Source organism: Lithobates pipiens, unplaced genomic scaffold (genome assembly GCF_037356315.1).
Source record: "Lithobates pipiens isolate NorthernLeopardFrog02 unplaced genomic scaffold, aLitPip1_a1.2 Scaffold_23, whole genome shotgun sequence".
NCBI lineage: Eukaryota > Metazoa > Chordata > Amphibia > Anura > Ranidae > Lithobates > Lithobates pipiens.
The window spans coordinates 87,841,375-87,854,528 of NW_027507785.1; the positions used below are offsets into that span (position 1 = coordinate 87,841,375).

The 13,154-nt window shown below is 41.8% G+C and overlaps 1 protein-coding gene across 1 annotated transcript in view; it reads right to left on the minus strand.

The window, feature by feature from the left end:
- Nucleotides 1–13,154, minus strand: part of EOGT (EGF domain specific O-linked N-acetylglucosamine transferase) — an 83,912-nt gene that overhangs the window by 15,003 nt on the left and 55,755 nt on the right. The window contains exons 9-12 of the mRNA XM_077451978.1: nucleotides 9,307–9,399; nucleotides 5,392–5,463; nucleotides 5,193–5,279; nucleotides 3,115–3,183 (exon numbers count right to left, since the gene is read on the minus strand). Coding sequence (XP_077308104.1) covers nucleotides 3,115–3,183; nucleotides 5,193–5,279; nucleotides 5,392–5,463; nucleotides 9,307–9,399 — 321 coding nt within the window. The remainder of the gene's footprint in view (nucleotides 1–3,114; nucleotides 3,184–5,192; nucleotides 5,280–5,391; nucleotides 5,464–9,306; nucleotides 9,400–13,154) is intronic.

Genomic DNA, 13,154 nt, shown 5'->3' on the forward strand with positions numbered 1-13,154 from the left:
CTTTAGGGTTTGACATGTTGAGTATCTATTTACTTGGTACAACCTCGTCTTTTATATTTTACCATATATTTGCTGTGTTTGTTTGCCCTAAAATCCACTTTAGTGTTTTTTACTGAAATTTAGCATTTTCCTAGACCTTTGTGGTAATATTGTGTAACATAAAAAACTGGAACTACCACTATTTTATTCTCTAGGGTGTCAGCTTTCATAAAATATATATATAATGTTGGGGCGGGGGGGTTAATCTTCAGGCCTAAAATGATTTTTTAAAACAAAAAACACAAAAATGGCCCTGGCAGCGAAAGGGTTAAAGCTCTTCCATACGACCCAACTTGATAATTATGTTTAGTGTTCATTATTAGCAAATTAATATCCTGTGTTTGTGCTAATGACAAAAACCTTTTGTAGGTACCAGCTGCAATAGAGAATCAAACTAAAACACCGAATGACTGTACATGGGAATGTTCAGAGTTAACAGTCTCCAAATTCTGCTGGAATGTGCTGGCTAAACAAGGCATGCGGTGTCTGCTGGCCCAGGCCTCCTACCCCACCCCAACACTTCTGTCTGATGATCTGTCCTCTTTAAGCCAGCCATTACTAATGGAAAGAGAAAAATCCCCCCTGGGAACTCCCAGCTGCCTGGAAGAGGGGAGGGCAACCTGTACAATACTGCGTCCACTTATTGCCATAAATCTCAAAGGTCTGACTTCCAAAGACTACCAAGAAAGAAAATTGCAACCAAAACACAACAGGATCCTTTTCATGCATAATTTAAGGATTTATTTACAACAACCTGATCCACTGTGCTGTATCACGCATTACGTTAGGGCTGCCAGTTCTTTTGAATGGGCTGCCGATTCAACACAACAGACCGAACATTGTGCATGCAGTATTTTCAGCAGAAAACCACAATACATAGCTTGCTGCAATGCAGGAGCACCACCAAGGTGTATTGTGGTGCCATATGCATTACCATAACGCCACTGAAACATGAAAGTTGGAAATTCAATGGTTTGTCGTGGACAACGCGTCTTTTTCTCCAATTCTTAATCTTTTTTTATTTATTTTTTTTTTTTAATAAAAAAAAATAAAAAAATAAAAACACGGTTTCCCCGAAATCACTTTTAGGCCCCTTTCACTGTGCGCATCCGTATTTAGATATCCGCTTGCTCAGCAGGGATCGCTCCGTTGATCCCTGCTTAGCCGACGAATCACAAGTCCGCCTCTGCAGAAATTGACCTGTCAGATCTTCGCTCTCCTCTATGACCGCCTGGCCGTTTTCATCTGATCCGATAGACGGATGGAAAAAATAGAGTTTCCATCCATCTGTATTTAGCGGATCGGGGGCGGATCAGGTGTCAGGGGACATATCACCGCTGACATCCTTTGCTCCATAGAGATGTATAGAGCGTCCGTTTAGGTCCACTGAAAAAACTGACAGGCGGATCTCAACAGTCCGCACGTGCCCTGAGGCTATATGTTCGAATATAGAATATTTTTTGTATGTAGTGTATGGTCTTGTCCAATTGTTGTATTGCAACTTTTGTATGTTTCCGTAACCTAAAGCAATAAAAAGAATTTAACAAAATGATTCTGAATATATAAAACGAAAACAATAAATTGTGTTAATATTCTGTGCTTTAACCACTTGCCTATTGGGCACGTTTACCATCTTCCTGCCCAGGCCAATTTTCAGCGCTGTTACACTTTAAGTGACAATTGCACGGTCATGCAACAATGTACCCAACCAACATTTTTTGCATTTTTTTTTTAGGTATTTAATCACCACTGGGTTTTTTATTTTTTGCTAAAGAATACGGAAAAAAACCCCCCGTAAATTTTGGAAAAAAAAGTTTTTTGCAGTTAGAAAATTTTGTAAATAAGTAATTATTTCTAGTTAAAAGTAATTTTTCTCCTTCACTGATGTGCACTGATGAGGCTGCACTGATGGGGCACTGCTGAGGCAGCACTGATATGCGGCACTCGTGGGCATCACTCATAGGTGGCACTGACAGGCATCACTGGTGGGCACTGATCAGCAGCACTGATCATCAGAATGCTGATGATCAGTGCCCCGATTGTCAGTGCAGATGTCCCCTATGAGGATTTGCTGGTTTTCGGCTCTCTTCTCCTCACGTACTGTTAGCGTGAGGGGAGGATTGCTGATAGCAGTCAAATCCTGTTTACATCCGGGATTGGACACAGCTGATCACGTGGTAAAGAGCCACCGTGATTGGCTCTTTACCCAAATTGGTGATTAGCTGCGTCCTAAGGATGTAGCGATCACAGATCACTGACGATGCGTCCCGCAGGGGGTGCGCAGTAAGCGCGAGCATGGGACGACATCATCTGACAGCCTTCCGGCAAAGAGTGGCCATTTGGCTATAGAGTGGACGCAAAGGAGGTAAATGATATTTCTTTCATGCAGTTTGGCCTGCCTACTATGCGATAAATGGAAAAGAAATTGTGAAATGTCAAAAGGGCCTGCCCAGTATAGACAGTAAAACAGAAATTACTTACCACCTTTTCTTGTTTTACAAATATTATAAAACATATTTGGGAATGCAATACAGGCTCTCTTATCTGCATAGCTTCTCAGCATGCTGGAATCCACTAAATCTGTGGTGCTCCAAGAGGCAAACCTCAACTATCTCCAAAAACTTGAAGTATTTTCCCACCTCCAGCAAATCTTCATTGAACATTTGGCCGTCTGTCACTTAGGATAACCAAACAGGGGTTACAAGAGACAGTCTGTAACTCTATAGAGGAAAGTCAAGATTTGCATGTCAGGGGCTAATGGGGGTTCCTGGGGGTAGAAGAGGTCCTGAACTTCACTCTAGATGATACTTTATACCAGTGGTCATCAACGCCTGTCCTCAGGGCCCACTAACAGGCCAGGATTGCAAGATAACTGAAACACATCACAGGTGATATCGTTTGCTGCTCAGTGATTGCAGTATTCTAGTCTGCATCTCCCCAAGGTAATACATAAAACCTGGCCTGTTAGTGGGCCCTGAGGACAGGGTTGATGACCATTGCTTTATACCATCTGAAGAAAGGAACAGGTCAAATTAATAAAAAAACAAAAATAAAATAAAAATAAAATGTTTATACCTTGTCCAAGTTTAATATTTTTCGGAACTCCGTGCTACGAATAAGAATGGTGACTCGGATTTTCTCCTCCTAGAGCCAAAATTAAAGAAAAAAGTCATCACTACGTGTTACATTAGTTTAAAACAAATAAAATTACTCAGATAGGAATTTAAACATTGAATATGCCTTTGTGCCTTAAAAAGATGAACAGTATACACTGTATACACACGCACAAACACACATAATATATTATATATATATATACACACACACACACATACATATACACACACACAATATATATATATATATATATATATATATATATATATATATATATATATATATATAAATAAAATGATAAATATGTAAATCTAATCATAACCAGCTGATAAATCCACACCCACATTTTATATGCACGATTCTAACTAAACTGAGAATCACAATTTTTTTTTTTGCTTAGAGAAAAGATCACAATTCTAATGGCGCAACATCATCTTACACATAATACAAAAAAAATGGGCTAATTTTACAGTTTAGTTTTTTTTTAAATTCATTAAAGTGTATTCCCCCCCCCCCCGCCCCCCATAAAATGAAGTGCAATTGAAAGACCGCTGCGCAAATACAGCGTGACAAAAACAAAATTGCAACAACTGCCATTTTATTCTCTAGGGTCCCTGCTAAATAATTATATATAAATATAAAATATGTTTGGGGGTTCTAAGTAATTCTCTAGCAAAAAATACAGATTTGAACTTGTAAGCAACAAGTGTCAGAAAAAGGTTTAGTCTTTAAAGAGTAAGTTCACCTTTACAGAAAAATGTGTATGGTGAACTTACACAGGACCCCCTTCCTCATCCTACCCAGTCCCGCTGATCTGGAGTCCAGCATTCACCCGCACCGACACATCGGTCACCACTTCACCAGTACGGGGCTTAGAAATTCCCTGCGACTCAATCTCCTAAACGCATCTCGTCAGGAGGTACGTATAGGAGCATTCTAATTGGTTGGCACCATCACATGGGCAGCGCTGAGCAACCAGAACCCGCATAGCCCGTCCTGTCACCGCAAGCAAAGGGGAGAGAAAGCCATGGGGATTTCAAATTCCCTGACTGGTAAAGCGCCAATACGATCTGTCAGAATGGGAGATCGCCGGACTCCAGGTTAGCGGGACCGGGTGCAATGGGAAGGGGCTCCAGGTCACCTTACAGATTATCTGTAAAGGTGAACTTACACTTTAAGTGGTTAAACTGGCCTCATTTACAGACTGAAGATCATCCCTTTGATCTAAAAGAACGAAATGTTACAATGTTTCTCTTTATCTCTGCCTAATCGATGTTGTGAGAAACCTGGCAGGCTGCCTGTTTTTTTTTTTTCCTTTAGTTTTTTTTGGGAGCTGTTGGCTTGAGCAGAGAACTCTCTGCACTGAATCCAGGAAATGCTTTTTTTTTTTTTTAAATCGGGTGGGGAGTAGAATCGCGATCTCGATTCTTTAACAATTAATAATGCAGCTCTACTTGATGGTAGCGCAGAAATAATCACCATCTTATCTGGAAGACTGGAATTCCAAAAGCTACTCCCCTACACAACTTTTATTGTACTTGCCAAAAATGCTGCAGAAATCTCCCTCCACTGAGTCTGTCTGGATCCATTTTAACTGTGGGCAGCTGAAGCTGCTGCCTGTTCACTTCCTGGCTTTAGACAGACACACAGTGGCACACCTCCAGCTCTGCAGCTCTAACTGGCCCTCTTATGACTCATCCCCCTCCCTTCCTGGCAAACTCATGAGAGTGAGAGAGAGAGAGAGCTGTGCATGATGTCATAAGCCTAGGTCTTTTACCAGACAAGAAGTTGGCTGTATAAGGTATTTACTGGCAGAAGAAAAATGTTTTACTAAGTTAAAACAATAAGGGCAGAAGATTTAATAGATGGAAAGTTGAAAAAATGACCGAAGGTTTGCTTTAACTGTACTCCATGAATAAATGTATGGTGCTATATTATACTGCACAAATAAACTCAAAAGGTTTTAAAAAGCAGAAGATATCTCTTTAAAAGATCCCTGGTCAGAAACAGCGCTGTGCCACGGATTTACGGCGCACCTTTAACGTTTCTTGGGAGATGGTCAGCCGGTGGAGCACGTGCTGGGAAAAGGCCCGAAACAATCCGGTGCTTTGGCAATGAGAGATCTGGAAAAAAACAAAAACACGCTCAGATTTACGGCAGTTATAAAGCGCAAAACCTCCAGTCTTCAAATAATATTCCATTGTCATCTTTCATGTCTCGGGATAACGAGCTTACCAGAGGCGTGTTGTAAAACAGGCCATATCTCATTCTGGGGAGAAGTGAGAACACGGCATCCTTAAAGCAAACCTACAACAGAAGATGTGAACAGGTTACCTTCTATTTAACAGAAATGTCACTCCAGTAAAATCCAACATTCTTTTATGTATTTCTTTTTATGTTACATATAATATTTTCTTAAAACTGAACTTCAGGAGATACTAAAAACAAAGCAATAAATTATGTAGCTAATAAAAATATGAAGTGGCATTTTACAGTTGTGTGGAAAAGTATTTGTCCCCTTCCTGATTAGTTTTTTTGCATATTTCTCACACAGATTCAGATCACCAAACACATTTTAATATTACTCAAAGATAACCCAAGTAAATCCAAGATGCCGTTTTTAAAATATTATTTTAAGTGAAAAAAAGCTGTTCAAACCTGCCTGGCACTATGTGAAAAAGTAATTACCCGATTACTGCCAGACCTGTTGAATCAAGAAATCACATAAATGAAAGCTGTCTGACAAAGTGAAGCATGCTAACAGATCACAAAATGCCACATATGTTACAAGCTCAAAAAATTCAAGAACAGATTACAAACAAAGAAAGGGTTTCAAAGCCATTTCTTAAAAGAGGTTGTAAAGCTTCACTTTTTTTTTTTTTAAATAACAAACATGTCATACTTACCTCCACTGTGCAGCTCGTTTTGCACAGAGTGGCCCCGATCATCGTCTTCTGGGGTCCCTCTGTGGCCGTCACGGCTCCTCCCCGTATCAGCTAATCCCCTCTGGGAAGTGGTCTCCCAGCTGAAATTTTAATTTTTTTTAAAGTGTTTTTAGCTGCTAACTTTTAATAAGGACACTTACCTGTCCAGGGCGCCCGCAATGTCGGCCCCCCAAGGCCGATACATTCCTCGTATCTTGTCCCGGCGCTGCCCCGCTCACTAAGGGAAACAGGCATTGGAGCCTTGCGGCTTCACCGCCCGTTTCCTACTGTGCATGCACGAGTCGCGTGGCGCTTTGTGAACAGGGCGCGTTGTGTTCTGGTACACACATTTCCCAAAACACAGCGCACCTCATTCCCCAGAAGACGACGCGAGGAGGAAAGAAGACCGAAGATCACCGCGCAGTAGGAAGAGGCAGATTAGGAAGACTGTCTAGCAACAGGGGTTTCTGGCAAGTTAAAAAAAAAATCTAATTTTTTTTTTTTATTATTTTAAGAATATTAATGCTATTTTTTATTTTATTTTTTAGGGTGGCCTTCCATTTTAACTTGCAGGCACGCTCCTGAGCCATCAATCTATCCAACGAAGAGTCAAGAAGACTGGGCCAACATCAAGTGCATTATCGATGCAGGACTTTCGAGGGCTCAGGTAAGTAAACTGGGGGGCTGCAATTGCCGAATGTTTTTTCAGCTTAATGCATAGGAGGCATTAAGGTGAAAAAACATGAACCTTTACAACCCCTTTACGCCCCATACACACTATTAGATTTTCCTGCAGATTTTTGTCTTCAGCTTTACCAAAACATGTAGTGCAAGGGCCTCCCTGATTGCATACAAATTGAAACTCTTAAAGCAGAGGTCTGCCCACCGCTGGAAAAATTAAAAGCCAGCAGCTGCACATACTACAGCTGCCGACTTTTAATAATTGAACACTTACCTGGAGTCTAGCGATGTTGGCACTGCAGCTGATGTTTCCATCAGCTGTTGGGTGCTGCCGTTTCCATTGCGAATAAAGGAACCCGGCCGTGAAGCCTTATGGCTTCACACCGGGAACCCTACTGCGCATGTGCGAGGCTCCGCTCTTCTGTCCTATGGGCCCAGCAGCCGAGGGAGGAGGAGGGTGCCTGGGCGGTGACGTCAAAACCCGTGGCTCATTTTTATGGAAGTGGGAATTGGGAGGAGTACAACAAGTGGAACTTTTGGGTGGAACTCTGCTTTAAGGTTTGACCTCATATTATATGGTTTTGGTAAATCTGAAGACAAAAATCTGCAGAAAATCTAATAGTGTGTATGGGGTTTAAGCCCTTGTACACACAGTCGGACATTCCGACAACCAAATCCGTCGGATTTTGTCCGACGGATTTTGTCCGAAACTGTTGCATACACACGGTCGGACAAAGTTGTCGGAATGTCCGATCATTCAGAATGTGATGACGTTATTTCGTTACGGCAGGACTATGTTCAGGCTAGTAGCCAATAGCTTTGGTGTAGGAATTTGATCTGAGCATACGTGGCACTTTGTCCGATCGGAATTCTCTACACATGATTGGACAAGGTCCGATCGGATCATGTTGTCGGAAAGTTTTATAGCCAAGCTGGAAAACTTGGTCCATCGGATATTCCGACAGAAACAGTCCGATGGAGCCCACACACGATTATCCGACAACACTGTCCGATCGGACATTTTCCGTCGGAATGTCCGACCGTGTGTACAAGGGCTAAGAGTTTCAATGTGTATGCAATCAGGCAGGCCCTTGCACTACATGGTTTTGATGAATCTGAAGCCAAAAATCTGCATAAAATCTAATGGCGTGTATAGGGCTTAAGGCTTTTGAACTCCAGTGAACCACGGGGAGAGCCATTATCTACAAATGGAGATAACTTGGAACAGTGGTGAACCTTCCCAGGAGTGGCTGGCCTACAAAAATGACTCCAAGAGCATGACGACTCATCCAGGAGGTGATAAAAGAACCCAGAACCACATCTAAAGAATTGCAGGCCTCACTTGCCTCAGGTAAGATCAGTGTTTATGATTAACAATAAGAAAGACGGGGCGAAAATGGCATCCATGGGAGAGTTCCAAGGACAAAGCCACTGCTGACCAAAAATAACACAAAGACTCATCTTACATTTACCAAAAAACAACTTGATTAGCCACAAGACTTTTTGGCAAATATTCTGTTGACTGATGAGACAAAAACCTAACTTTTTGGAAGGTGTGCGTCCCGTTATATCTGGCATAAAACGAATACAGAATTTCATAACAAGAACATCCTTGCAACAGTCAGACATGGTGGTGGTAGCGTGATGGTCTGGGGTTGCTTTGCAGCTTCAGGACCTGGACGACTTACCATAATTGATGGAACCATGAATTCTGAGCTTTACCAGAAAATCCTAAAGGAGAATGTCTGGCCATCAGTTTGTGACCTCAAGCTCAAGTGCACTTGGGTTATGCAGCAGGACAACGATCGGAAACACAACAGCAAGTTAACCTCGAAATGGTTCAAACAAAATAAAATTTTGCTTTGAGTGGCCTAGCCAAAGCCCGCACTTAAATCCAATTGAGATGCTGTATCATGACCTTACATGGGCCGTTCATGCTGGAAAACCCTCCAATGTGGCTGAATTAAAACAATTCTGCAAAGAAGAGTGGGCTCCACAGCTGTGTGAAAGACTCATTGCCAGTTATCGCAAGCGATTGATTGCAGTTGTTGCCACAAGGGTGGCACAACCAGTTATTAGGTTTAGGCTCAGTTTCCACTAGTGCCACGTATCATGCGACGTGAGACTGCAAAGTCCCATGACAAGTCGTTTCCCATGATTTCCAATGAGTACCACTCATATCGGTGCAACTTCAAGGTCGCAGTGACTTCAAAAGTAGTCCCTGCAATACTTTGGTCCCACTTTGATGCGACTTGAGGTCCATAGACCTCAAGAATACACAGGCATTTTTTTCCAGTCACATTAAAATCGTGGCAAAATCGCGAGACTTTAGGTTCGCAATAGTGGAAACCTAGCCTTAGGGGGCAATTCCTGTTTCACACAACTGTATATGCAGATTTTGTCAGTGTTTAAATCTAAGCTGAAAGCACTTTAAAAGCCATGAATAGCAGCACTCAGACTGAGAGAGGGTGCACTTTCGGCCAATCAGGTGAATTTTCACTCACATGTGCTGACAGGCAAGAGGAAGCAGTGGAATGAACTTTACCGTTTTGGAATCGTATTCCTTCAAATGGATGACTTCATGGTCAGTAAATGCTTTCCACATCTCACCAAACAAATCGCCATAGCCATAGAAACTCTGCAATCAGGAGAAATGAACATCCATTTACCATTTGTTATACATACATACTTCTTATATACATACTCTCATAAAATAGATTATTCTCAAATATGTTACACAATAGCCTCAACAGATATAAATCCACTTTGGGTGCACCAAATGCAAAAAAACAAGATATTACCTTACAAAGCAACAATGACATCATCACTGTGCTGTAAACAGCCTATACAGAGGGCAGATCTATGGGAGGTAGCCAGCAGGCTCCACCCACTACAGACTGCCTGCAGAAAACTAAAAAAAAGAGGGGGAAGAGACAAGACCAGTCACCCTGCACAAGCAGAGAGCAGCAGTGACTGGTCTTTTTTACAGGAAGTTATTGAGCCAGAATCTATTCACAGCACCTCAGCCCGCACTAAGAACAGATCTAACATAGAAAAAAAAAATTGTACCAATTACACCCCAACCTGATAGCAGCTTCCACTAATACACAGTGCAGCACATGGCAGACTCAGGAAAAAAAAGTAGTAAAACCAGGGGAGGCCAAAAAATGTCTTCAAGAGTTAAAGGCTAGGTCTACCGTTTATACTACGTTACAGCCAACCAGGTACAAGGTAGCAAACAGGAGCAGTGGGGGATAGGAGAGGGGAGCACATGCTGCTGGGGAGGGAGGGACATTAGGTTTGCCATACACAATACAATCCAACCGTACAATCAATTACAGATTTATCAAAAATGTAATAGGAGGACCGATCTAATCAATTAGTATCCAATCAGGTAGACCCTCACTGTTGGTAGATCTAAAGGAAATTACAGATTGTACAGATCACGTTGTATGGTGAGAGAAGTACTCGTGCAGCCATTTTTTTTAAGTCACAGACCTGGAACAAGAATAATGTAAACCATTGAATATGTTTCACCCTGTATGGAACACATACACATATAATCAGTTTAATTAGAAGTTTTCCCCTTAATTCCTCAGGATTCTGTTTTTGCAATTATTTCTAAAGTAAAAAAAAAAAAAAAATCTGATTGCCCTATAATCATTTCTTCTCTCCGGAGTTTGAAGTGAGCTACAATGTGCATTCTTTTTTTTTATTAAAAAAGAAAAAAAAAAAAGTGTATGTTGTTAATGTATAGGCAAAACGTGCACAGAATTGTACATGCAGTGAAATAACTGGAAAAATGAAGACTGCGCAATACATTTTAAAATATATGTCTTGGCAAAAAAACAACAACACAATCAATATTTAATACATCTGCCATGCAAGCATGAGTACAGAAAGATACCTACAGCCATGGCCACACATTTTGAGCATGACACAAATATTAATTTTCACAAAATCTGCAGCCTCAGTTTCTAAGGCAATTTGCATATGCTCCAGAATGTTATGAAGAGCGATCAGATGAAATGCAAAGTCCCTCTTTGCCATGAAAATTAACTTAATCCCAAAAAAAAAAAAAAAAAAAAAAAAATTAAAAATAAATTTCCACTGCATTTCAGCCCTGCCACAAAAGAACCAGCTGACATCATGTAAGCGATTCTCTCGTTAACACAGGTGTCAGTGTTGATGAGGACAAGGCCTGAAATCACTCTGTAATGCTGCTTGAGTTAGAATAACAGACTGCAAGCTTTAAAAAGGAGGGTGGTGCTAGAAATCATTGTGTTTCCTCTGTTAACCGTGGTTATCTGCAAGAAAACATGTGCAAGGATACTGCACATGTTCAGGTGCAAGGATACTGCTGCTACTAAGATTGCACCTAAATCAACTATTTATTGGATCATCAAGAACTTCAACGAAAGAGGTTATAGAAGGGCTCCACCCCCAAGTAAAAAATTCAAAGTCAGCAGCTACTTTTAATGTAGTCGCTGACTTTTACTATTAGGGCGCTTACCTGTCAAGAAATTCCATGATGTCCTCACCCAAGCAGATTCTTTAATCAGCTATGGGGTGCTAGCACCGCCATCTTGGGTAATGTAAACAGACAGGGAAGCCTTTGTGGCTTCACAGCAAAATTTTCTACTGCACATGTGCAAACTGCACTGTGCTTTCTCAATGGGCCAGCTGCGGCAAGGGCCCATGGCAAGGCTGACAACACTAGTTGGGATTTCAGTGCAGCAGAGGCAGTGTTGTCATCTCACACAGGTAGTTAGGAACTCACTGGATTTCTGTCAGGATCAACAGATAATTTCTATACTTTTAACCACTTGCTTACTGGGCACTTAAACCCCCCCCCCCCCCCTTCCCAGACCAATTTTCACTGCTGACGCATTTTGAATGACAATTGCACAGCCATACAACACTGTACCGGAATGAAAATGTTATCATTTTTTTCACACAAATAAAGCTTTCTTTTGGTGGTATTTAATCACAGCTGGGATTTTTATTTTTTGCTAAATCAAAAAAATGGACATTTAAAAAAAAAGTTTGTTATAAAATTTTGCAAACAGCTAATTTTTCTCCTTTCGTTGATATGCGCTGATGAGGCTGCACTGGTGGGCACTGATAGGCACAGTTAAGGTGGCACTGATTGGCACAGATAAAGGTGGCAGTGATAGGCACTGATAGGTAGCGCTGGTGGGCACTGATAGGTGGCGCTGGCAGGTGGCACAGGTGGGCACTGAGGAGCTAGCGGCAGCTCTCCGTGTTCGGGACGGATGTCCTTCTGACGGCCGCCGGTGATCGGCTTTTTTATTCTCTCCTCACGCGGTGAGAGTGAGGAGAAAAAATAGCCGTTTGCCGGCTCCGTTTATATCACATGATCAGCTGTCATTGGCTGACAGCTGATCACATGGTAAGGGGTCGGACTCGCTGATCACAGAGCGCACCGAGTGCACCCTGCAGGAAGCGCGCAGGCCGCTGGGGCAAGGGAGGATATCAATAGACGTACTCCCGGCAAAGCAGGTCCACGATGTAGCCATCGTTCAGCTATAGCGCGGATCTGAAGAAATTAAAGGGCTACAACATGGGGAAATGTGCATTTACTGTAGGAATGCACTGCAAATGTTTTTTGTTTTGTTTTTTAACTAAAGTGACTTAACGCAGTATTAAACCCAAAACTGTAATAACTTGTAGCTTACCAATTAGATGTGGTGACTGCATTTTTTTTTAGGCTTTTTCCCCTCTGCTTTCAGCTGGTGATCTGACCAGTAAAACACCTCCTGTATTAGAGTGCCCCCCACTCTGGATGAAGGAGCAACTTTTAAACAGTAGCTTTGTCAGTCTTGGGGGAGAAGAGTGTTATGCTGCGTACACACGATCGGAATTTTTCGGCCAGCAAGAGACAGATGAGAGCTTTTTAATCGGAAAATGCGACCGTGTGTATGCTCCATCAGACTTTTGCTGGCGGAATTTGGGCCAGCAAAAGATTGGGAGCAGGTTCTCAGAAATTCAGTTCGGTGTATGCAATTCCGACGCGCAAAATTCTGACGCATGCTCGGAAACAATGTGATGCATGCTCAGAAGCATTAAACTTCTTTTATAGTGCCGTCGTACGTCGCCGCGTTATTGACCGTCGGAATTTGGTGTGACCGTGTGTATGCAAGACAGTTTGAGCTGAATTCTCTCACAATTATGTTGAAAAAAACCTTCGGACTTAATTCCAATGGCAAAACCGGTCACGTGTACGTGCCATTAGACGCAATAGCAGATATAGATACACTAACAAACTGAAGCCAAACTCCAGCTAACAATTTATAAGCAGTTAGAGCAAACTTTTTTTTTTTTCCTTTTGGGATAAAGATTGTACATAAGCCGATTATTGTAGGCACCCCT